Below are 24,233 nucleotides of genomic sequence, written 5' to 3' on the forward strand. Positions count from 1 at the left end.
AAGGACTTTCTGATTCGCCCTCGCAGATTACATCGCTACTTCTACATTTGCTGGGCCATGTTAAAGCGTTCAGGGATTCTTAGAATGATTGAGTTGTACTAGGTAATACGAGTATATACCACTGATCGATTGTGCGTGGAAAAAAGAAAGTGTTTAAAATGTGTCGGTGCGTGTGTAAAAAGATGCGGGCGGTGTCTGAAGCACGGTGGCTTAGAGTAAAAGATGTTTTTTCGAACCTTACTCCACCATCTAGGTTCAGTGCATTAATTGGATTTTTTTTTTCTTTTTTACAGCGCCATGGGGCACAGTTAGTAACAAGGCGCTCACTTCATCGCTTTCGTATATCCGCAGTGGCATCATCAGCTCTTGTCTTCTTCGATCGCGTTCGATCGCATGTCTTCCGAATGAAGGTTCCAGTCTGTCTCATTCACAGCAAGTGGCGGAGATGTCCTTCCATTCCGTTGTCCCTCGCGTTACGTGGGCTCCTGGAGCCACATTTGGGTGACCGCCTGCCCCGTACACACACAGCCATGTCTCTGCGCAACAACGCGGGCTCCAGCAGCGCGGCAGCCCCCACAGTGCCAACTCCATCGACGCTAACAGTAAGCTACACTGCCCAGCGTTATCCACGATTCCTTTCTGAACAGCGCACCGACAACGTTGAACACTGGCTCGCTAAATATAACCGCACCAACCAGTTATTTCTGCCAGTATCATGGCGGCAACTCTATATTAGCAGATCGTCGGATTGGACTCGAGAACTTAGGAAACCTCCCCCCCCCCCACATATATATATATATATATGTATATATATATATATATATATATATATATATATATATATATATATATATATATATATATATATATATATATATATATATATATATATAGGGTGCTTTTAGACCGTACCCGTATTTATATAAAAGCTATAAGCGCAGCGAAAGTGGCGTTTTTGCAAAAGTTCCAGACGAGGGAGACATACTTTGCCGCTGATAACGTCAGCTTCAGAATATTTGGGTGCCATAAGGTAACGCCACTGCAAACTGTTCATATGACTTTCTTTTCTTTTTGTCATCATTAGCCCTCCGCGACCGATCAAAACATTTCGGGCCACGCCCATTTCTTCTTTCTGTCACGCCGCGCCACGAAAACCGTGTACGCTGCCTATCTCGAAAAGATGTGTACATACAGATTATGCACGACGAGACCGAACGAAAGAGAAACATTTCTTTCCGATTCTACGCCTTTGTAGTCATTAGCCCTCAGCTAATTTAGTGAAAATTTCTTGGGTCCTGCCTACTTCGCCTGTCTATCACACCACGTCACAAAATCGCGGAAACTCACCATGTTAAAGTGACGCGTACACACTAAATACTGATTATTATGCCGAACAAAACTTATTTTTTTAATAACTGGCTTTTGCGCCCTTCCCCAAAAGAATACAAGATGGCTGCCCGCCGACCACTCTGGCGCTCGCTGCTCCGATCTGCCGGCGAGAATGGATTTCTTTCCGCAGAATAATACGTTTGCTTGGCAGTATAACGTTGTCGAGCACCTTCGACAAGTACACTAAATCGTTCTGCCAACTCCTCTTCACTGCGGATCATTTTTGGCGGCACTGCTGACGCCCCGTTGCATGCCACAGCGATCGTCGACGAGCCACCGCAAGCTGAGCAAGGAGAAAAGACCAATCGGAGACGCCGGCACTGCTCTCTTCACCCGGTTACCTATACGTTCGGTGCACTAGCTAGGCCCCACCGAAGCCCTGCCCACTTCTTCGTGCTCCTTGCGTCCTGTAAACCAATTATATCGGGAAAACCTGTCACGGGTGGCAACGTTATTCGCTGTCAGACCAACCAAAAGTCAGCTCCTGTAAACGAGAAGAGCGTTTGATTGGGCTGTTCAAGCAACGGTGTGGGTCACCGCCCGTGCTTGCGACGTAAGTTAGACGTCAAGAGGTTGGAATAAAATTATAATGGCATAGGATTGTGGTATAACGCCGCCGATTAACAAAAAATCATTAACTTTTTCCTTCGTGCCAGGAGGGCAGGTATTTAAACGGCAATTTTGAATGTAGTGACATTTTAATGCAACCGCTTTTCTAATGATCTTAAAAATTGCACCTAATTCGAGATATTCTTCATCGAATTTCAAAACGCAATCGAGACAATATCAAAACGTAGCGCGTCCCGCAGCTACGTCTGATGGAAACGCCCCGTAAAGGTGTTTGCTACATTGTTGGAATGATGGCATGTCGCGGCAAATCCTGACACGGCACACAGTCACACATGCTTGCCAGTCAAATTGTTCAAAGCCGGCAACAGCGAAAATCAAACGGAGTGTCAGTGCTCTCGTCTGTATATTTTGCCAGCCCAATGAATATCCAAACGTCCGCGTTTAAAACATGCAGTTTGTTAATTAAAATCGTAGAGGTATCGTAGAAATGGTGGCAAAAGGAAAGCGAGAAACGTGTGCGGCTGTTGTCAAGCCGCGGAAGAGTAACGCGAAAGCAAAAGTGAAGTCATAATTATGACTCTCTGCCCTTTAGTATTGGACACGCTGCACTGTAAACCTGGCGGTACGCTGTGGGCGCCACATTAGGGGCAGTTTCTGGGAAATAATGCCATTAGTATGCACCTGCTTATGCTACTAGCAATGCCACGAATACTGGACACCGGGGTTTCCGTTAAGTCAGTTGCACGGAGAGCAGAAGAAACGTAGTGCTTTTCCAGTGAAGCTACAAGCTATAGCTCGCTAAATATGCTAGCTATAGCCGTAAGCTATAGCTAAAGGAAGCTGCAACTCGTGGACAATGTGGCGAGCAGGAGGATTTGCGGCTAGCAGATACCCGGTTAATAAGCCAAGAAGCAGAGCACTCGAACGTGGCAGGGAGTGAGATAGACAGTCAAGCATGGCGCATTGAGGGCGTGGCTTGCTCCGTTATTGCTCCTTGCAGTCCAAGGATCCCGTCCGGGTGCTCGTGACTGGCGCTGCGGGCCAGCTCGCCTATTCGCTGGCGCCTATCATAGCCAAGGGACACGTGTTTGGTCCTGACCAGGCGAGTTGCACTGTAATACGCTTTATAACTGTGTGTGCGTGGGGGGGGCATTATGCGTTTTGTGTGATAACGGCGTAGTTTCGTATTTTGCTCAAGTGAATAGGTTCGTAAAATTTTCGCTTAGACATTTATCGACATTCACTTATGGCCGAATATACCAAAATATCACTATTTGTTTATTCCAGCGTGACCATAGCGTCTGTTCAAAGATTCGGGCTGGAATTCGCGGCTAGCGTTCCTTTCGTCACAGTCAACAGGCAACAATGACTGGTCGCTTCTCGTCACCTGCTGGAATCGCTCCCTAGCCAGAATATGCCGCTAATCCTGTATACCGAGTGAAAGACTCTCTGATGTCCGTTACATTTTTGCCGGGTAACAAGGCTGATTAATAAGGAATTATATGAAGCAATTGAACCTTTGTAGGTATGAATAATTCAACCTATGTAATGAATAGCTGTTTCTGGCTGCTTCCATGTTTTTTATGATTTCTTGTTTTCAGTGGAGGTCAGCGTAAATATGCATCCCGTTCTTGCACGTTTATCTCAAATAAACGAGTAGTGTTACGGTGATCCCGCCTGGATCGATGTCATGGCGGCAACGCCACAGGCAGGATAAATAAATGTTGCCGCAACCAGGAGAATAACATGAAAATAAATTATGGGGCTTTGCGTGCCAAAACCACTTCCTGATTGTGAGGCACGCCGTAGTGAAAGACTCCGGAAATTTCGGCCACTTGGGGATCTTTAACGTGCACCTAAATCTAAGTACACGGGTGTTTCCGCATTTCGCCTCCATCGAAACGCGGCCGCCGTGGCCGGGATTCGATCCCGCGACCTCGTTCTCAGCAGCCTGACACCACAGCCACTGAGCAACCACGGCTTGTCCAGGCGAATACTAACTACTGAGTTACCGTTATTTTGAATGTGCACCTCCCCAACTCGATCCGATAAACAAATATTTTGTGCGACTGGCATTGTACAATGCACTCTCTCTTTGGTCTGAGGTGCACAGATGCATGTGCTTGATTGTCCCTACTTCCATAAGTGCCCGAACTCACAGGTATTAATGAATGTTCGTTAAACATAGTAGCTCAATTCGAACTTACTGAGCCTTCCGGTTTTCGCATACGCAGTGGCGTTGGAGGTATTGCGTTTAGAGTACAATATTTCCGACCATTGCCGGGCATTGCTGACCTATCTGCTGTTTCTGTAGTATTTTTTTTTCACTGCGTCGGGTTTTCAACTTGAAGATATGACCTCTCAAGCATCTCTATTTCTACAGTACAAAATAGAAAAAAAATTGCAACTGAGCCACCATATTTTGAACCATTTTGTGTAAAGGAGATTGTTAAAGTGGTATGGAAAATTAGCAAAAAACTTGAACAGAAAAAGAACTTGCAAACGAGCGTTTTTCTTTTTCAAATTCTCCGCTGCGATTCGTGACAAATTTATCGCGCTCCTTGCCACAAAGTGTCGTAACACTTAGACACCAATTTAGTATATTCAATCTAGTTTAGACCAAGTGGCCGAAATACATTTTTATGTATACGCGACACACCAGCAACATGAGACACATAAACACCGAATCGACGCTCTCAAAAATTTACGATCGCGATGAGAAAGCACCTTCTCGTGACCACATCAAACAGTTTCATCTTTCGTAACGCGAAGTGGAAGGAGCAATCAAAGTGACGAAACTATGCTCTAGGAGCGATCAAAATGTGCGACTGAAAATGCCGTCCTAGTTTAAGTTTGCGGTTCCAGTTCCCCCATTCCAGTCAAACTGCCCAACTCCTACGCCGGCTTCGCATAAATCTATTTTCTAAACACAGGCGTTCGGAACTCTCTTTCAATACGCCCTCGCTGTGGGACGGCAGATACGGAAGGCCGCTTCCGTGATATGAAAAAGCATGCATTGCGCAGTTTGCACCAGTGATTTCAAAAGCTCTGCCACAACTAGTGATCTCGTGCAAGACTATCTCCTTCTTGCTCGGAACACTTCAGCACCGCGTTTGTCAGTCCGCTTTAGAGGGCCCCCAAGCAACATCTGAACTCGAAAGTTTGATCCATAGTGGCACCAGTCTCCAATGAACATACAGCGTGAAGAATTTTTCGAAACAATGCCCTAATAGCAAAGTTACAGGCGTCTGGGAAGCGACTACGCGGCCTCCATGCACGGCTTCTCGCTCGCCTTCAGCGTACCTTCCCCACGGGTGCTTTCTCCTCCTCGCCGCGTGCTCTCAGCAACGCCATGCAGTGGAGCACGAGCATCAGACTGCGTCAACCCACCATAATAAATCGCCCTCCGCGCGACGCCGACTGAATGGAAACTTCGCAGAAGAATCTGTGGCCCGCAGTAGGCGAGTATTCCTGCATTCTCAGAACGCACAGCCGGCTCTCGTTACGTTGGCGCCATCGTCCCTCATCGACCGACCAATCGACAGCTTTTACCGCACTGGCGTCACAACGTGCGAAAGAGGGACCGGAATGGCCTCGAGAGACGGCAAGATTTGTTTTTAATTTCTTCCTTTTGTTTTAATTGTAGCTGTCCCGCGTTATGTAGCACATTCAAGTCCGCCACAGACGAAGGTGGGAGTATTCTGTACACGATGCGCGTGTTTATTTGTAATGTCGTTAAACTAACGAATCTGTTTTTTTTTTTAATATTGATTGAGCGACCGCGGTGGCCCAGTATGCCTATGGCGTCGACCTGTTCAGCTTGAGGTCGCGCATTCAATCCCGGCCGCGTTTAGACGGTGGCGAAATGCAGAAAACGCCCGTACGCAATAGATATTAGGTACACGTCCAAGAACTCTATAGGTGGTCACAATTAATCCGGCATTCCCCGCTACGGCGTGCCTCCTAATCAGATTGCGGTACGAAAAAAAAAAAAACGGTAATTTAAATTTATTTTTAATGTTTAATGACAGGCTCTACTTGCAGCCCGTGATCTTGCACCTGCTGGACGTCCCCAAGGGGATGAACGCCCTCAACGGCGTCGTCATGGAGCTCTTGGACTGCGCCTTCCCTCTGCTCAAGGGTGAGTCTTGTTCCTTCGAGGGAGTGAAGGTGCGCTCGCGTGCGAGCCACGCAGTGCGCTATACGTTTCCGTCACGGTGGGCGCGCCCGCACTACACCGCAGCATCCGTGAATGCCATAAACAGCTTAATGTAACAGGCAAAACGGCTACGGCCCCGCTAGGTAGTTCCGCGTGGCAAACGGATGGCCAATGGATGGATGGATATTGTGGGCGTTCCCTTTGAAACGGTGGCGGATGCCGCCTCGCTTCGTCACTTTTACTTTCTTGCTAAGCCTATTATCAGCCTTTACGACCCGTGGTTGGCTTTAACAAATCATCCCGAAGGAAATTGATTCACCTAAAATACATTCTTTATGTTGCCTGCTTTCCTAAAGGACGACTCCAGCCAGATACTACTGTTCACCGCCGAAGAAACATTAAAGGGACCCGAACGACTTTCTATCTTAGTCGAGAAATCCATTCGAACTTAGAATAGGCTGTGTCACAAATACTTTGTCACAGAAAGTACCTTCAATGCGTTCAGCAGAAGCGGAGTGATTGGCACTGAAAGGTCGGCTATGATGCCCTTCGCGGTGCTCCCACTCCTTGTTCGATGACTTGCACTGCGAAGGCTACGGCGGCGGCTACGTTTGTATGAAACTGGCATAATGCTACTTTCCTGCAGTCAAACTTGCCGCAGTGCACCACTGTTACGCGGTCAAGCACAAGCAATGCATTGCGGTGAAGCATACGAAGGGTGCAACGAGGCCACTGTCGCGGCATATCGTGTGACATCGCGCGCGCCCGCTGTCACGTCTCCTCTCACATTATAAACACAGGGGGGGGGGGGGGCTACAGCGATTTGAGCCCGTGTCTCGACCACCTAGCGAGCCCGCCCCGCATATACAAGATCGTTACGGGGATTAAGTACGCGTTCATTTGGCGGAGCCCCCAGCGCAAGCCTTTGTGAATGCCATCTCCTTGTCACTACTTAGCCCTTCCCATGCTATCTGTACTTTATTGTTCTGGTATATTTCGTAATACTATGTGGTCTTCACCCATGTCCCGCGTATGTCCTGTGTTTACGTTGTCGTACAAACCACTAATATCCAGGAACGTACACTATGTATAAAGTTTGGTTTTCTGCTCCAGCTATTTCTATGGACTGTGATAACAAATAGTTTATCATCTATGCACATTCTAAAGCTATTTTGTAGCTTTCCCATATCGTCACTTTGTTCTGACCACGCTTGAAACTTGAAATTTTATGGCTTCCCATCGTTAGCCTGTATACTTCTCACGATATCGTCATCAGTCACTATGATATTGTATTTGTTCCATCTCATTGCTCATTTATGGATTAGGTTCATCCTACCATGTCGCCAGCTATCTGGGATTACGTTTTCATCTATGATCTTTTTTTCGAGTGATTTTTGTAGCGCACCTTTGCTTTCTGGCCCAAGTTTGTCGATTAGCCTGGTCAGTATTCCGTCCCGGCCGGCTGTTGTACAGGTTGGTAATTTTTCTTCCACCTTTTCCCAGCCGAGATCGTTCAGAACAAGTTCTTTTTCTGTATCAGCTTCCCTTCCCTGTCTGCCCTCGTCTGCATCTTCATTGCTATTGAATTTCTCAGTTTAGTTTCCAGTAGCGTATTTAATTCATTGCGTCTTCTCCCCCCAACTTATTCTCCCCTCCTCATTTTGTATGCAACGCTGTGCAATCTCACTTTTTTTCTGCAGCTATATTTCACGTTTTTCCATAATATTCTAGGAGTCATTTTGGTTTTCTCAGGTACTCCTGAAAGCCAGCGATAATTTTTGCCTTCGGTCTTCTCCTGAACCAGATTCTGGAGTTGTCATCTTCTATATCGGTATAACTGCCATTTTGTGTCTATGTCCCCCTGGGACTGCTCTATCTTTCCCACATGTCTCTGTTATCTGGATGCTTTGCGCCGCTTTTCGCTTGCCTCCCTGATTCCCTAATTCGACCAGCTATGTGGTTTTCTTTTCCCTTTCCACCAAATATTTGTTAATATTACTCATCTACTCAAGTTCACTGCAGTGTCAGTCTTTTCGAGTGTGCGCATGCGCGTGCGTGTTTACATTCCCTGCTGTTGCTTGTCATTGAAGTTCAGTCTCTCAATGCATCTCCCCTTTGTTCCCTTTTTTTGATATCCAAAGTACAAACTTCCATGTTCCTTGCAATTCCTGCTTCTCGTTACTTCGTCATCTATTCGTTTATTGGCTGCATATTTCTTCTGATATCAGAGTGTAATCGACAGTTGACTACTTGTTTCCGGAGTCCTACCTTTTACCTCCACACTTCGGTTACCGAATCAATATTGCCAGATTGTGCAGCTCACTCGGGTCCAAATATAGTTTCCCGTTATAGTCCGTGTATCCATCCATGCCTTCTATGTGCCCTTTCAAATGGCCTAGAAATATTTGTCTTAATCCTGAACTCTTTGATCTCTTCATAAAGACAGTGAGCTAGCTCTTCATTTTCTTGCCCATGTCAACAATTACCCTCCATAAGTAAGCTGTCACAAGGACTGTATTTTTTCCCGCGATTGTTCCTGATGTAGCGACATCTGGCATATAGAAATGAAAGCACTTTCACGGCACCGGTGGCGTCATACGTCAGCACAGACGGCTTGTCTCGATAATGAAGGCAAACATCGCTAACACATTGCCCTCAAAGATATTTGAGACTAAGCGAAAGGTGATTTTACCCATTGTGTTTTGCTATCGCGACGAAGAGCAAGTAACAAGGGCGAATTTCGACGTAAGGCCTGGACGCGCCATGTTGTTTCCCTAGCTGCGCGAGCCATGAAAAGCTCGCAACGCTAAACCCAAAAACTAACGCGCGTACGTGACCGGCAAATGTATTCATAGCGTTCTGTGCACGTGCATTCTAGACTCACTGTTTTATGTCTCACCGAATGACTTTGGGCACACTCTAATTAGGTGTCGCACAGGACACCTGGAGTGACTGCGTCGTCACTGGCATGTTCCTCTAGAGATCGCCGTGGCGTCTCGTATTTCACGTATTGAACACGTGCTCTGGTGAGGGCCTAGCTGTGCCGTTCTGCTGCTCGACACGATGTCGTGGGTTCGATCTCCTGCCGCGGTGGCCGCATATTGTTGGAGGCCGAATAAAAAAAAAATACCCGTGTCCTGAAGTTTCTGTGCGCGTTGAAGAATGCTTAGGGTGTAAAAATTATTTCGGAGCCCTCCCCCTCCGTGTGTCTTATAAGCCACAAGAACCCAAGCTGAAGCAGTTGAAACAAGAGAAATAATAATAATAAACGCGTGACGTCTTATTCAATGGCTTCGCATGATAGCTAATACACACCAACAAATTTTATTTGGTTGACTATGTAATTATTTACGATTCATCTCGAGAAAAATCGTCTTACGCAGGGAACACAGCCACGGGTTCCGTGTGGCGAAATTTATGGAATGGTACGAAGTACCATTTTTTTTTTGTCGGAATCAGGAAGCGACTGAAATCTATTTCTGTAGAGTTTACATTGACACGGACGCTGTTTGTTGCCACATCGTTATTAACCTTACAGCTAATAACTATTTAAAGCATTTGATAACTATTTCCAAGAACGAGCGAGTTGTTGCCATAACCTTGCCATCGAAAGGAGACAACAGGAAATGAAAGGTAACATGTGTTCGCATATGTATGTGTTGCGCGTGCGTGTGGGTGAATGCATGAGCGCGTGCGGGTGCCTGCGTGTGTGTGTGCGCGCACATGTTGTAAACTCTACGAATGCTGCAACGCTATCCCTTGGACGTCAGAACGCGTACAAAACATCTTACGCCCCGTAGCTATGCACTTCGTTATTACGCGTTCATGATTTCTTTCTGCTAAGTACATAAAATGCCATAAGCGTGTCGCACGCAAATTATTTAGCAGTGGTGAAGGCTCAATATTCATATGGTTCACCAGACATTTATAAATAAATAAATGCGAAAAATAAAACGAGGCGACGCTGTTTGAGGTAAGAAAATGAACTTTTTTTTATTCATTGGTTTTCTTCGTAAGTCCCTCAAATGTATTCCAGCGGTGATTACCACTTGTTTAATATTTGACGGGACGTCGCCAAACATAAGACATGAAACATTTATGCTGCTGAAGGGTCTATCGTCTGCTTTACCGTATGGAATCCTGCCATTTCACTCTCCCACAGTTGTTTTTTTATAGCGAAGCTTTCTTTGCCTCTTCAACTTTCCCGCCGCCGCTGCTGCTGCTTGCCGCTGCCGCCGCTGCTTCTGCTTGCTTCTGCCGCTGCCGCCGCCGCTGCTGCTGCTGCTTGCTGCTGCTGCCGCTGCTGCCACTGCCGCCACTGCCGCTGCCGCTGTTACTGCTGCTGCTGCTGCTGCTGCCGCCGCCGCTGCTGCTTCTTCTTCTTCACGCTTTGTCAGGGCTGATTCACAGCTTGTGTACACATGACAGGAGCACAGCAGAGAGGAAAGGAGACGCGAGAAACTCGTTTGGACCTTGCGCCGCGTCGAACATTCAAAATGCCCTCTGGGGCTGAGGAGCCCCAGAGGGCATCCTGACAGCTGTAATTATCCGTAACCCCTTCTCTCCCCTTAGAAGCATTGCAGTAACTACAGCGCTTACCTTTTTATTAACGTGCAAGACCAGAGGGTATCTAGATAGAACTGCAGAAATGAGGGGGGAGATGAGGCAGAGAATTGGTCGAACTGGCACAGTCGCGAAAAGAGTAAATAACAGCCTTGCCACTCTTCGCTCGCAGTTCCCACACAAGGAGAGGGGGGGGGGTTCAGATGAGGAAAAGGCGATGTGAGAAAGCAAGGAAGCTCTAATACTATAGACATGACAGCAGTTGCGTGCGTGGAACTGGGTAAACTTAAGTTCAAGGTGGGGTATGGTACGTCTCTGCTATTTTTGAACAATAAACACCATGCAAATATGTCAAGTGGACAACTTACGCAGGGCGTGCGGAACATGAGCTGCATTAATTAAAGCGCACCGCAGGGTCTAGGCGAAATGACGGAAGTGGTCGCACGTCAGATCAGCACTTCTGGGCACGTGCGGTAGCTTTGAGGCTATGACATTACTCGATATCGCGGGCTTGATCCTGACCGCGGCAGCCGCATTTCGACGGGTGTGAAATAAAGAACTCTCGCGCACTTAGATTTAGGGACGCGTTAAAGAACACCACGGTTTTACAATTATCCGGAGTCCACCACAACGGCATGCCTCATAATCTGAATGTGGTTTTGGCACGTACAGCCCCATAATTCAATTAAAGTTTAATACTCCCGCCATGATGCGATGTGCCATGTGAGGCAATGACAATTCCCAATCCTCTCAGAAGTTATGAAACAAACATGGCGCACAACAACGCTTCAAGCAAACACCTCTCCCTGTGTGTTCTGTGTGCGTATGCAGACAGACAACAGCGGTGCACGCAAGGTAACGTTTAAAGGAACACTAAAGCGAAACAATAAATCAGTCTAGACTAATTGTCTAAACTGAGGAGAACTTAGAACCCTGGAGGCAGTCATATTAAAATAATAGCTTGCCTATTAGATGAGAAAATGAAGGTCCAAGTATCAGTATTTGAATTTCGCGCCGAAACCTCGCCGCCGGTACGTCAGTGTGACGTCAGGGATTCGGAAGTATGTTTTCGCATTTGGGCCGCGTGGGATGAGTAAAGGTTCCTGAAACTTCGCATGTCTAATATTTGGTTCCTTTAGAACACAAAGTGGTCAATTTGTGCAGCTATATAATTAAGTAGGGCCTAGAAAATGCAATCAAAATCCATGACGTCACAGCGACCAGGTGCGGGAACCTCAAAGAGACGTCGCCACCCGTCTTTCGTTCTTGCGCTTTTTTCTGGCTTACCAAGCGTCTTATCGTGGTAGGAGTGGTGTTTTTGGTGTTGTAGAAAGGTAATTTACTGATGCAGAAGAAATCATTTTTCTCTTTAGTGTCCCTTTAACATCAACCCACCACTCTCGTGTCGGGCTAAACGCTGAGGCAATTTCACCGTCAACGTCACCGCTAATTATCATCAATCAGAGAACAGCATAGAAAGCTTCGCCTACGTCGATTCCCATAGTGGGTGGGATCGGTACACTTTTTTTTTTATTTGTATCACACACCTTTCAACCCCATCTCACTTTTCCCGATGCAGACGTGGTTGCCACGGACGACGAGAAGACGGCGTTCTCCGGCATCGACGCAGCCTTCCTGGTCGCTTCAGTGCCCATCAAGGATAGCATGGTGCGCAGGAATCTGCTGGTGGCCAACACTAAGATGTACAAAAGCCAAGGGCGCGCCCTCGACCAGTACGCCAAGAAGTCCGTTAAGGTGGGCAGCCTTTCTGGCAGCATTTGCTTTTTATGCGCGTGTGCAGTTTATGACCACCATCACCTGAGTCGTCAGGGTGATTGCGATGTGTACATGGCGTCCGCATCATTAGTAAAGACGGCGTTAATGTCACCATATACTAAATAAGTTTATTCCGGTGGTAGAACTGGGTGAAAGAAATTGTTTCTTTTCTTTTTCGACACCACGATGTTGTTATGAGGCACGCCGCGGTGGGGGCACTCCGAAATAATTTAGACCACCTAGGCTTCTGTAACGTACATATAACGCACGGTACACGGGCGTTTTTGCACTTCGCCCTCATCGGAATGCGGCCGCCGCGGCCGGGATTTCATCCTGCGACCTCGCAGCGCAACACCACAGTCGCTAAGCCACCATAGCGAGTTAGAACTTGACGCGAGCTATGTAAGCTTGAGAGAGCTCGGACATATTGAGATAATTTGGTTTTCATATTGCGAATAAACCCCGCACAAGGGGGCCAGAATTCATTTTTTTATCAATAAACGCACATTCCACATATTCAATAAGGTAATGTCCAGGAAACGCCAGGCAATTTTTTCTTGCACCTTTTTTTATTCACACCAGGGGATACTTCACGCGGTTTCCGGTGTCTGTGCCGGTATACCAAACCATTTTCCTTTCACGTCAACTTGAGTCATTATGTACGTGTCATTATATGTGCCGCTTTTCAGCGAACTTCTTCGACGCCAACTTGGGTCACTCATTGTGTGCCACTGGTGTCCGAATAGACAATTTGGCAACGAAAGTTGGCATCAAAAGCAGCCGACTGGGGAGAAAGAAGTGAGGCTAACAGAAGGCGACAAGGGTGTGCATCGAATGAGGAGGGTTCAGCTACGGAGCAGCGAAGAAGATGTCGGCAACAGAAAACTGAAGAAGTTGCCTATACTGAAGGGAAGAATTTGGCAGTGCGGTGTGACGCTACATTACTTGAATTCTAGTCGGCAGTCATCGTGAGACAGGTTCTGTGGGAGTTCGCTCGGAGCACTTTCCAGCCGTGCAGTGTAGTAAAGAGAACAAACAACCAACCTCGTGTGATTTAGCCGCACGGATACTAGTTCAGGGTTAATTGCTTTATCTCGTGTTTGCCACTAGACAAACTGTCGCCACTGAAGTATAGACATCAATGAGAGTTACTCTTTTGTCGTTGCCCTGTGCGCCGAAGTTAACACTAACTTCCCTAATTAAATAATTTCGCCCCCCCCGCCCCAATTGCTAGCTCAATAGAAGTAGTTCAACAACGCCTGTCTGCTGAACATTGACAATTCCAGTACACGGGCAATTTCAAACGCCTCTCACTATGACGTGGCTCCATGCACAGAGGCCTAGTGGCTCCTGCCTGGAAAAAGTAGGTATGAAATGTCCACAGTACTATTTGTGGCGTGTACGTGAACCACGCAGCCAATGCTAAAATGCAATGGTGTGCAAACAGGCTGGGTCGATCCTAAAGTGTATCACCGGGCTAAATACGTGGTCGTCACAAGAAGCCTCTTTAGATATCAAGGCGGGTTAAGTGATTGCTATGGAGCTTGCATTCATAATCGCAGTGCAAGATTCAAGAGACACGCCACAAAGAAAAAAAAAATAGGTGAGGCACTCGTGCTGCCTTCTTTTCCTTTTCCTCCTTTTTTTTTTATTCAACGTGCTTTCTTGGATTTTGTGCGCATATGAATGGAAGCTTTTCCAGATACCTAATTCAGTATTCTTGCATCGCACTCAACATGTCGGCGCACAAAACGTACGGCGGTTTACTCGCGCAGATACATATAAATAGATGACTGCATGAATAATCATCGCAACTTCGTAGCCGGTCGCTTTCAGCTGCGGCCATCACAAAAAAAAAAAAAAAAAAAAACATGGCCGGAGAGGGGTGGGGGCAGGGAACAAAAATTTTTCCTGATTGTTACTACATTCCCCCGGAAAGCTGCAAAGTCTGCGTGCCCCAGACTTCAGAACGGACAATGGTTGTCCATATCGCTTCTACTGTAAATAATTATTGCTACATAATTCACGGCAAGTATTCACCGCTGCAAAGCAAAGCTGTCCCTCCAGTGAGAGGCGGCGAGCGACTCTGCCTTTCCCGGGCCTGCCTCCCAGAAATGCCACAAGGTGACCTCAGGAGGCGCCTCACCTTAAACACCACTGACACCAATTTTCTTTTAGCTTTTATGCTTTAATGAGTTGGTGGTGGTGGCCATTTGTTGGCATCCCCTTTGGATTGGGGCGGTGACAAATATTCATATACCTGGCCTACTTGAGCTTATCGGGCAGGCTACGCATGCCTTTCAGTTTAGCATTTCTTTTTGCCTCTTAAGATATGTCTACCTTGTACCATTACCCATGCCTGTAACGGACCTGGTCGACAGCGCCGCCGGCTCCTGTCATCGAAGCCGTACACGTAACGGCGCGCTGTTGAGAACTGTTTGTCTCTCGCGGTGACGGGCTTTTATTGACAGTGTCCGTGTAAATCGATGGAGCGTCGTGCGAGAACGTCAGCTTTGTGGTTCGTGACGACGATACCAATTTTTCAGAGCGTACGTGCGTGCAGGGACGCCGGATCTGGCCAGAGCCTCTCGCTCGCTCGCACACAACCGTCCCACGTGACCCGCTTCCGAATCGTCGCATGCCGCAAGGCGGACGCGCGTCGTGCGAACGATCGCAGCGTGTGTAGCCGTATATAGTCTGAACGCGCCGACGTTACCGGGAAGTGATGCGGGGTGCAGCAGTGTCTGCAGCGTACACCAAAGAGATTATGGCAACGCGGCAGCCACAGATCATTCGTTTCCCCACGCGGGAAACCGACAACAGTTGGTCAACTTCGCCTTCAACAGCGGTGGGAATAATTGGATACCGAGGAAACGCGGCCGAATTCGCCAGCTCCATTTTGCGGCTGCCAGTGCACACGTTTTCAACTTCGTCGCTGCTTGCAGTGCTGTCAATTTCCGGCCCCGTGCTCTACAGGAGCCGAACTGAACCCGGTTCGCTATATCCACTGCGGCAGCGATTTCGACTCGCGCGATATCGTTGGCCTCACCTAACGATGGCGACGACCACGATTCTGACGCTGATGACAAACGCGCTCCTCAACGTCACTGGTTTTGGAGCCCGCGATATGACCTGTCCGGTGAACTTCGACCGCCGCGGTGCGGTTTTCGTTTCTTCTGATTCTCGGCGCGGTCGTTTTTGGGGGGATGTTAAAATGTATCATAATTAACGATGCTATCATTACTTATTACCGCTTTCATTCCCTCAGTAAAGCAGAAATGTTAAAAAGAAGGATTTCGCTGCCAGTGGTCCTATAAAGCAGTAAGAGCCGCACTTGTCGTTTGGCCCGTTGCTTTCAAAGCGTACAAGCGGAGAAACGCCCAACAATGAGCGAGAGGGCAAAGTAACATTTGTCCTGTTTAGTCCCATTCTTTAACGCGGCGTTAGTTTCCCATCACTGGCTCCTGCCATTTTTTTTATCGCGGTAGCGATTTTGTGTCTTGTTCGCTGTATCACTGGGCGCGTCTTTTGAGAGCCACGTTCAGAATTATTCGTACGCGCTACGTGCCATCTAATTCGTCCTTGATTTTTCGTTATCCAATTTATGCGAATTATTTTTATGCGCGTGACGGCGGTGAATTTCGTTAACGAATTTTTTCCTCTCCGCATGTTACCCGCAGGTACTTGTGGTTTGCAACCCGGCCAACACGATTGCTCTGGTCTGCTCCAAGTACGCGCCCTCTATCCCTAAGGAGAACTTCTCGGCCTTGACGCGCCTCGACCACAACAGGGCCAAGATGCAGGCATGCAGTGTCACATTTGTTCTCGTGTTTAGTGCTGCCATTTTATTGCTGCTTTACGAAATCGCAGCGACATGTTCTTGCACGGGCAAGTGCCTGATGTGCGTTCCATAATGGCGGGTGTGCATACCACATATGTTCGATACATGTCCAATGCGTATCTATTACATATCTTATTATAGTATACGTTACACGTGCAATACATGTCTGCACTGCGGTGAGATCATTTAGCATGCGAAAATAAAATGGCAGTGGCTTAGCTCGGCTATGCCAGAATATACGTAGCGAAAGCTAAGGCATAGCATGGTTAGCCTTGGTTATCTTGATTGCAAGTCCAGGTTAGTCTGGTTGTCTAGCTATGTTGCGACGTTTAGCAAGCAGTTCGGCGCGCTATTCGTCTGTTTCCTGGGCGATTCGTTTCCTCTTTATTTCGTTCCGATGTCGATTCCAGGCATCCTCCTGCTTATCAGAATTGTCACCGTACATACTGCCGCCTCACCTGTAGTTGCGGCGCACGCGAGCTCTCCTTTTCAATCCTCCGACATGTTATCAGACATGCGACGCAGCTGGCGAAGCGAGCGGAGGCGAGCGCAACGACGAGGAACGCGGTGTGACGCCATGCCAAACGGCGGCTGCGGAAAGGCGCGGCGCAGCGCAGCCCTGTGGCTCGTTGCTACACGGCGCATGCGCAGTACTGATTAGGGAGCGAGAGAGAGAGAAATATCCGCGGCGAGGCGCGCGTTGTGACGTCATGTGCCTCCTCCGAGCACCGCCACGGCTAAATCGCAAGTTCGCGGCCAGTAAAGACAATACCGCGAAACGGATGCCCCAGTAGAGCACTTGAGATTATAGTGAAGCGGGCGGCGCCGAATCGCCAGGACACCCAAAGGGTAGCGGGGGCACCCAAAACTGGAGCCAGGGCGGTCCGTGGGTTCATGCTGCCCATGCCCTCGCACCACTCCGGGTTCGAGGTTTGACGTTCCTGTTGTTCCCTTGGTGTCCTGGAGATGCTTCCAATGTGCATTAAATAAATGCACGTTGTTTAGACTTAGTACATGCGCAAATTCTCACTTCCCTTCACTGCAATACATTAACTAGGCTTCACCGCGCTACACAGATGTGCTGCTTACTAAATCGAAGCTTACTAAAGCACATCCGCCATTATGAAACGCATATAAGACCTTTGCCCCTAGGTGTTAGAACTTATCGCTGCCTTTGCGGTTCTCTTCACTACAGGAATTTGGTTATACACTTGCAGTGTCTAACATTCTAAAGCGCTGTCTATGAAGCGCGTTAGCGCAAGAATTTTTCCTAATTCCTCTGTTTTTAGAGTAGATTAAAAAATATATATTCGAATGTCGCGTCACCATGCTACCAAAAAACGAGCTTCACTGCCAACACAGACACTCTCTCCCTTTGTCTGCATTAGCGTCCCCAAGCGGCGTTTCCTCTCTACCTTCTGCCATACCGGAGCCGAAGAACCGCGTCACGTTTATTTACATCACGAGCCCCGTCTAATGTTTTCTCTCTTCTCCTTTGTGCTGCACAAGGCATTTCCAGTGGCGTTTTGCTTGCAGGAAGCGGACATCGACAGGAAGGACGAGCGGGCTTTCATTTGACACTCGAGCTCTTTTCTAGCTGTGCCGCGCTTCGACAGTTTGTAGACGAGATCGTCTGCGCAGTGATCTACGCGTCGCGCTTGCCTGTTTTCAGTGCCTAAACCCTGCGATGGGATCTTTCGAGGAATGCAGCCCTGCCTCTTCGACGCTACCGCAGATTGCGCAGAAGCTGAACGTGATGGTTAGAGACGTGCGCAACGTGATCATCTGGGGCAACCACTCCTCCACCCAGTTCCCGGACGCTAGCCACGCGTCGGTCACCATAAACGGTCAGCGTGTCAAGGTCACCGATGCCATAAAAGACGAAGCCTATTTCCGGGGCGAATTCCTCACCGTACGTCGCTCTTTTTTTTTTAACTGACGAGTATTCGCGCCAGATTTTCAACTTTTTATTCCTTTGAGTTTTACTTTTCTTTTTTTATTGGTAAATGAATATCATCATTATCACCATCATCAGCCTATTTTTATGTCTACTGCAGGACAAATACCTCTAACAGCGGTCTCTAATCGCCTCTGTCTTGCGCTACCTGATTCCAACCTGCGCGCCTACAAATTTCCTAATTTCATCACCCCACCTGATTTTCTGTCGTCCTCGACGGCACGCTTTCCGTTCCTTGGAACCCATTCTGCAACTCTAATGGTCCAGCGGTTATCGGCCCTACGCATCAGATGGCCTGCCCAGCTCCATTTTTTCTCAGGATATCAACTAGAATATCGGCTATTGCCGTTTGCTCTCTTCCCTCTCTTAAAGTTACGCTTAACACTTTTCGTTCCATCGCTCTTTGCGTGGTCCTTAAAGGGACACTAAAGCGAAACAATAAATCAGTTTAGACTAATAAAGCAATGTTTGAGAACTCTGAAGGCAGTCATTTCAAAATAATAGTTTGATTATTAAATGAGAAAATGAAGGTCGAAATATCAGTATCTGAATTTCGCGCCGAAACCCCCACGCCGGTACGTCACTGTGGCGTCAGGGATTCCAAAGTATGTTTTCGAATTTGAGCCGCGTTGGCTGATTATAGGTTCCCGAAACTTGCCATGTTTAATATTTGGTTCCATGTAGTCAATCTGTACCGCTATATACTTAAGTAGGCCCTAGAAGATGCCATCAAAATCCATGACGTCACAGCGACCAGGTGTGGGAGCTTCAAGGAGGCGTCGCCACCCGTCTTTCGTTCCTGCGCTTTTTCTGGCTTACCAAGCGTCTTCTCGTGGTAAGAGTGGTGTTTTTGGTGTCGTAGAAAGGTAATTTACTGATGCAGAAGAAATCATTTTTCTCTTTAGTGTCCCTTTAACTTGCTCTCGAGCTTCTCTGTAAACCTCCAAGTTTCTGCCCCATATGTTAGCACCGGTAGCATGCAATGACTGTACATTCTTCTTTTCAACGACAGTGTTAAGCTCCCATTCAGGATTTGGTAATGCCTGCCGTATGCACTGCGACACATTTTAATTCTGTAAATTTTCTTCTCAATATCGGGGTGCAAAATCGACCTAAATAACCATACTCCTGCACGGACTCCAGAGGCTGACTGGCGATCACGATTTCTTGTTCTCTGGCCTAGCAAGAGAACAAGGGAAATTAATATGGGGACATCTAAATCCTAGAAATAATGCTGTCAAGCCTCAGGGCACCATAAATAATTTAAAATAATAGCTTTCCGGCGAACCATTCCCGCTTTTGATCTCCGGGAGATGTATATCGGCCGTGTCCGCCTTGACGGCTGGATACACGTTATGATCCATTGTTTTGGGGCTTCATATCTCTTGAAATTTGAGGGGTAAAAATCGCGTGAAATATTAAAGAGGGAAACCAGAGGGAAATATGGGTTTTTGTCGTATGAGTGCCCAGAGTTCAGGATCTTTTTGGTAGCTTACAAATGATTAACACAAGCAATGATCTCCCCTTGAACACAAACGTTCTGTTTAAACAAGTGAAATCACTCACAGGAACATGTAATGGCAAACAGCGCTGCTCGTAAATCATGTGACGAACTCATCTCTACAATACAAATCGTCTTTGACACGCCTCATAAAGAAATAAATAAAAAGGAAACCACATTAGCAAAAGCAACGAATAGAGAAAGATTGGGTGATCCCTTCTTTACGTTGTTCTCTGCACTTTTGACAAAGAGTACACAAGAATTAACCGACGATTGCGATACTCCCTAATGCGAAATTTGAGCGCAGCTCTATACGCGTTTTTATTTCGCGCTATATTGACTGGCGCGGACAATCTGTCTCGTGCGGCACATTACAAACGGAGCGAGGTGCGGTGCGACTGCCTCGCTAAGGTGGAAATCGCGAGAGGCAGCGCGTGGGTGTCGCTTGGGCGCGATTTACAGCAGCCGCCACAGCCAGTGGTGCGATCTTGTACGCGTTTCACCGAGCCGCACACGATTGGTAATGTGACGAACGCCATGACGTCACTTGTGACGTGAGCCGTGACGTCTTGCTGCTGTCAATCATTCCGTGTAGTCTGCTATCGGACGAACGCAACGGAACGGATGCCGAGTCCATCCAATTCGATAGAACGGATTACAACGGCTACCAGACGGCTTGGATTGGATTAAAACGTAAGCGCTTGGGACAGTTGGCATCTTTCGTATCCGGTTCAATCCAATTCGGCACTCCCAACAGTTGGAGAAAATGGCGTTTGCTTTCTCTGTCGTGCCTTTTCGTGTCGCCTGTGCGGCTGCTGCAGTCGCGCAGAGACGGCGACCCGAGGTAGATGATGCATTTGAAGAGTTGACGGAAGAAGAGTTCCGGCAGTATTTTCGTCTGTCCAAACGAACAGTGCGTAGCTTGTGCGACGAGCTTGACCCTATCATTGGATGCCAGCGAGCCAGTGGTCTTTCCACAGAAAGGAAGGTGTTGTGCGCGCTGCGATTCTTCGGCACCGGAAGCTTCCAGAGGAGCCTTGGTCGTGAGGAGCACATAGGCATGGCACAGTCGGCCGTGAGCGACACCATTCACGAGGTGACGGAGGCCATCATTTCCGCGTCTGCCCGGAGAAAGTTGGTGGACTTTTCATTGACACCGGCTGCCAAGGAAGGATGAGGCGAAGGCGGCGTTTGCGCGACGCGGCGCCATTCCAGGCGTGCTAGCGAGCATCGACGGCACGTTGATCGCCATTATGAAGCCAGAGGGACTCAGCCCGGCCGACACGGCGAGCTTCATGTCGAGAAAGGGGTATTACGCCCTAAACATCATGGTCGTAAGTACCGTTGGAATGTTTTACTTCAAACTGTAGTCGCCATTTTTACTCGCCCATAGTAACAATTGTTCAGTTTAATGCCCAAGCTGGCATAACTAGCAATGTAACGATCACAAGGGGTCATGTGGGGAACTGTGTACGAGCTCGTTGAAGTCTGACATGTCAGCGGTAATGACGAGTGCCATGTGTTTGTGTGCATAAGCCGTCTGCCGTTCCAAAATTGCGTTTTCGTTCTGTCGTGCGTACGCAATGGAGTTGTGCATTTTGGAAGTATTAAGGAAAATGGGCAGCAGTCGTAGCAGAAATCAATTCACTATAGGAAAGATACAATGGAAGCATTTTGAACACGGAAGTACTTACATTCATTGCATGGTCTGGCTTTGGCGTGTATGGGTGTTCTTGCGCAATATCGTGCCTCAAGTTTTAATTTAGCTATCAATTTGCGCAAACCATAGGCGTGCGCACAAAGGGGGGCACATTGCCCCCCCCCCCATTGCAAAACCCTGTGCACGTCTATGGCTGAAACAGTGTAGCCACTTGTGCCAGCGTACATGTATGTATTGTTTTCTGCATATGAATGGCAAAAGGGATTTCAAGCATATCGACATCGCTATGTTGTATTGCTCCCCATTGCAGTTATGCAACGCGGAACTTCGCATACTTGTTGTTGACCCCCGGTTCCCTGGTTCGTGCCACGACTCTTGAGTATGGCAGCTCAATCCACTGCGTGCACGCCTAGCCGCACAACTGCAGCCTGGCGAGTAACTGCTTGGTAAGTATTCGTAATGCGCACCCCTAACTAGGGCAGAGCACTCAGCTGTCATTTTTCTGTAACAGGAGACTCAAGATATCCACTCGAGCTATGGCTGCTTGTTCCAGTACCTGGCAGTCATGCTGGCACCACCTCCGAAGGCCACTACAACCGGGAGTACGCATCCATGCGTAATGTTGTGTAGAAATGTACCAGGGTGTTGAAAAGCAAGTTCCGCTGCTTGCAGCACTTTTGGACACTGCTATACAGCCCCGATAGAGCAGCGCGAATCATTTATGCATGCGTTGCTCTTCATAACATTGCCTTGGACGCGGGCGACTGGACATTGGACGATTATGGTGGGGAAGCGCCACCAGCTGAGGAGCCAGAGGAGCCAGGAGACATCCAGGTGCTGGCACCTCATAAAGTGTTCCTGAGAGGAAGGCAGCAGCGCAATGCCGTTGTCAACCTTCTCTAAAGGACACAGGAATGGTTAGTTTTCATAATACATAATTTATTTATACAAATTGCAGTGCCCCTAGGCTATCACAGGGCTGTGTTTGTACAGTGGAAAATGCATTAAAAAATTGTATTCACATCACTCCATACGGAAGGTCAATGTTCCAAATCCACATATCCGACAGATTATGATAATTTAAACACAAACGAAGTAAAGTTATACAAAGAATCCTTTAAGAAGAATGCCACAGCCACGGACTCAGAAACAATTGTACCCTCTTCACTGTGCAAGTCTCCAAGGCTGTCACTTATTAACAGCAGTACTCGTGAAGCAGTCGTAAGGCAATGTTTCAGGCCCCTTTATCTGTGAAGAACTGCAGTTCCTGCTGCTCCCAAACTAGCATTGTTTTATGTAATATGCACGTCACAAAATGCTTCTTTCCTCGTGAAATATTAGAAATACATTGCTACAACAGCTTGTATGTGTTGTGTGCATCCTATTATATGCCACTTTCTGTACACGTAGATGCAGCAGTTGTTACTTTCTACTCATGTCCTAGCATGTGTTTGTTTTGCCATAGTTTGTGGTTACAGTAATGGGAAATTGGCACAAAGTACTTCTTTCCTAGTTCAACATGAAGCATGGTAGCGACGTGAAAGTTGTGGGGATGCGTGACTCTCGCGCGTCCCCTGATATGTTTTTCCCGCATGGCGCGTCTCCTGTAATCCGGCTTCGCCGCGTGGCCTGCGTGATGCCCACGGCGGTCGATGTGGTTGGGGCGCAGGGCGAGAGATGGCGCGAGTGTTGCGTTGCTAACGCCGCCTCACGGCAGGGTTACTTGGTGGCGCAGGGGAGTACGGGCTGGCTCTTCCCCGGCGGGTCGGCTAACAGCGAGGACGTCCCGCGCGCCGACCCATGCTTCTGCGAGACCGCCTCGCGTGGCCGCCTTCGAACGCGCCACGATTCGCGTGACCGTACACGCGAACGACCAGGCGTTGGGATCCAGCATGGGGCGAACATATTCGCTCGCTTCCGGTCGCGGTGAGTCGGACTTCTAGATTTGTCGCGCGACCATCGGCATGTTTTGTGGATAGCAACTCGGCTAGCAGGCATTGATCTATGAAAGGTGCAATAAATGCCCTTGTGATTGTTTGCACTACTGTATTGTCGTTCCTTTGTCCCGAGAGCCACGGGTGTGAGAGATTCCACAAAGTGCAGCCTTTTCTTTAAATATTATATGAAATGGAAACATCCCTTGACCCATCATAGTCATGACAGACTTGATGGAAGCAGTACATATGATCGACACTCTGTGCTCATGGTCACCATAGGGAAAAGGTTCACACAATCCACGCCAGAATGATCGCAGCCACCGCATCCTGTGCATTCGGATGCTCGGTGTACATTGGTAGGAACGAGGCAATATGCTTGCTAGACAGGTTTATCAAAACTTCCGTGCAAGCATGAATAGCGGACGAGGCAAGCAAGTAAAGCGTAATGAATGCGGATTCAAACACACAAAAAAATCTAACGCTGAGTGTTGTGACAACATTACACTCGTAACATCATGTCCAAATTGGTAGACGTAAATTAACGTGAATGCGCAAAAAATAAAAAGGTCAACTTTATCACACGCTATGATGCCAAGTACATCACAGACCTTGTAGTACAACATGCTACATGTAGCAAAGCATCTGAGAACATTGCAACATCAGCATCACACAATTCATTTTCACCACGGCACATAAAACTTGCAGTTACATTTATGTGACCTTGCAAGAAAGTATGACTTTGACAGGTATGTCCGTTCCCTTCTCAGTGTTATGAGTCACTGACTAGAAGCATTCATTTCTCGACAGCAATTGTAGTGCGATGCTAAACAACAGGTGAATCATAATTGTAGAATGGTGAGTGCACTTGCCAGCTGTCATG

General features: G+C 47.8%; 1 protein-coding gene across 1 annotated transcript in view; it reads left to right on the forward strand.

Moving 5' to 3' along the window:
• The first annotated feature begins 507 nt into the window (after positions 1–507).
• The window catches only part of LOC142587535 (malate dehydrogenase, cytoplasmic-like), a 29,389-nt gene continuing 5,663 nt past the window's right edge, over positions 508–24,233 (forward strand). The window contains exons 1-6 of the mRNA XM_075698619.1: positions 508–602; positions 2,960–3,061; positions 6,004–6,100; positions 12,261–12,436; positions 16,138–16,260; positions 18,034–18,210. Coding sequence (XP_075554734.1) covers positions 531–602; positions 2,960–3,061; positions 6,004–6,100; positions 12,261–12,436; positions 16,138–16,260; positions 18,034–18,210 — 747 coding nt within the window. The 5' untranslated portion in view covers positions 508–530. The remainder of the gene's footprint in view (positions 603–2,959; positions 3,062–6,003; positions 6,101–12,260; positions 12,437–16,137; positions 16,261–18,033; positions 18,211–24,233) is intronic.

The sequence above is a fragment of the Dermacentor variabilis genome, chromosome 7, assembly GCF_050947875.1.
Source record: "Dermacentor variabilis isolate Ectoservices chromosome 7, ASM5094787v1, whole genome shotgun sequence".
NCBI classification, from domain to species: domain Eukaryota; kingdom Metazoa; phylum Arthropoda; class Arachnida; order Ixodida; family Ixodidae; genus Dermacentor; species Dermacentor variabilis.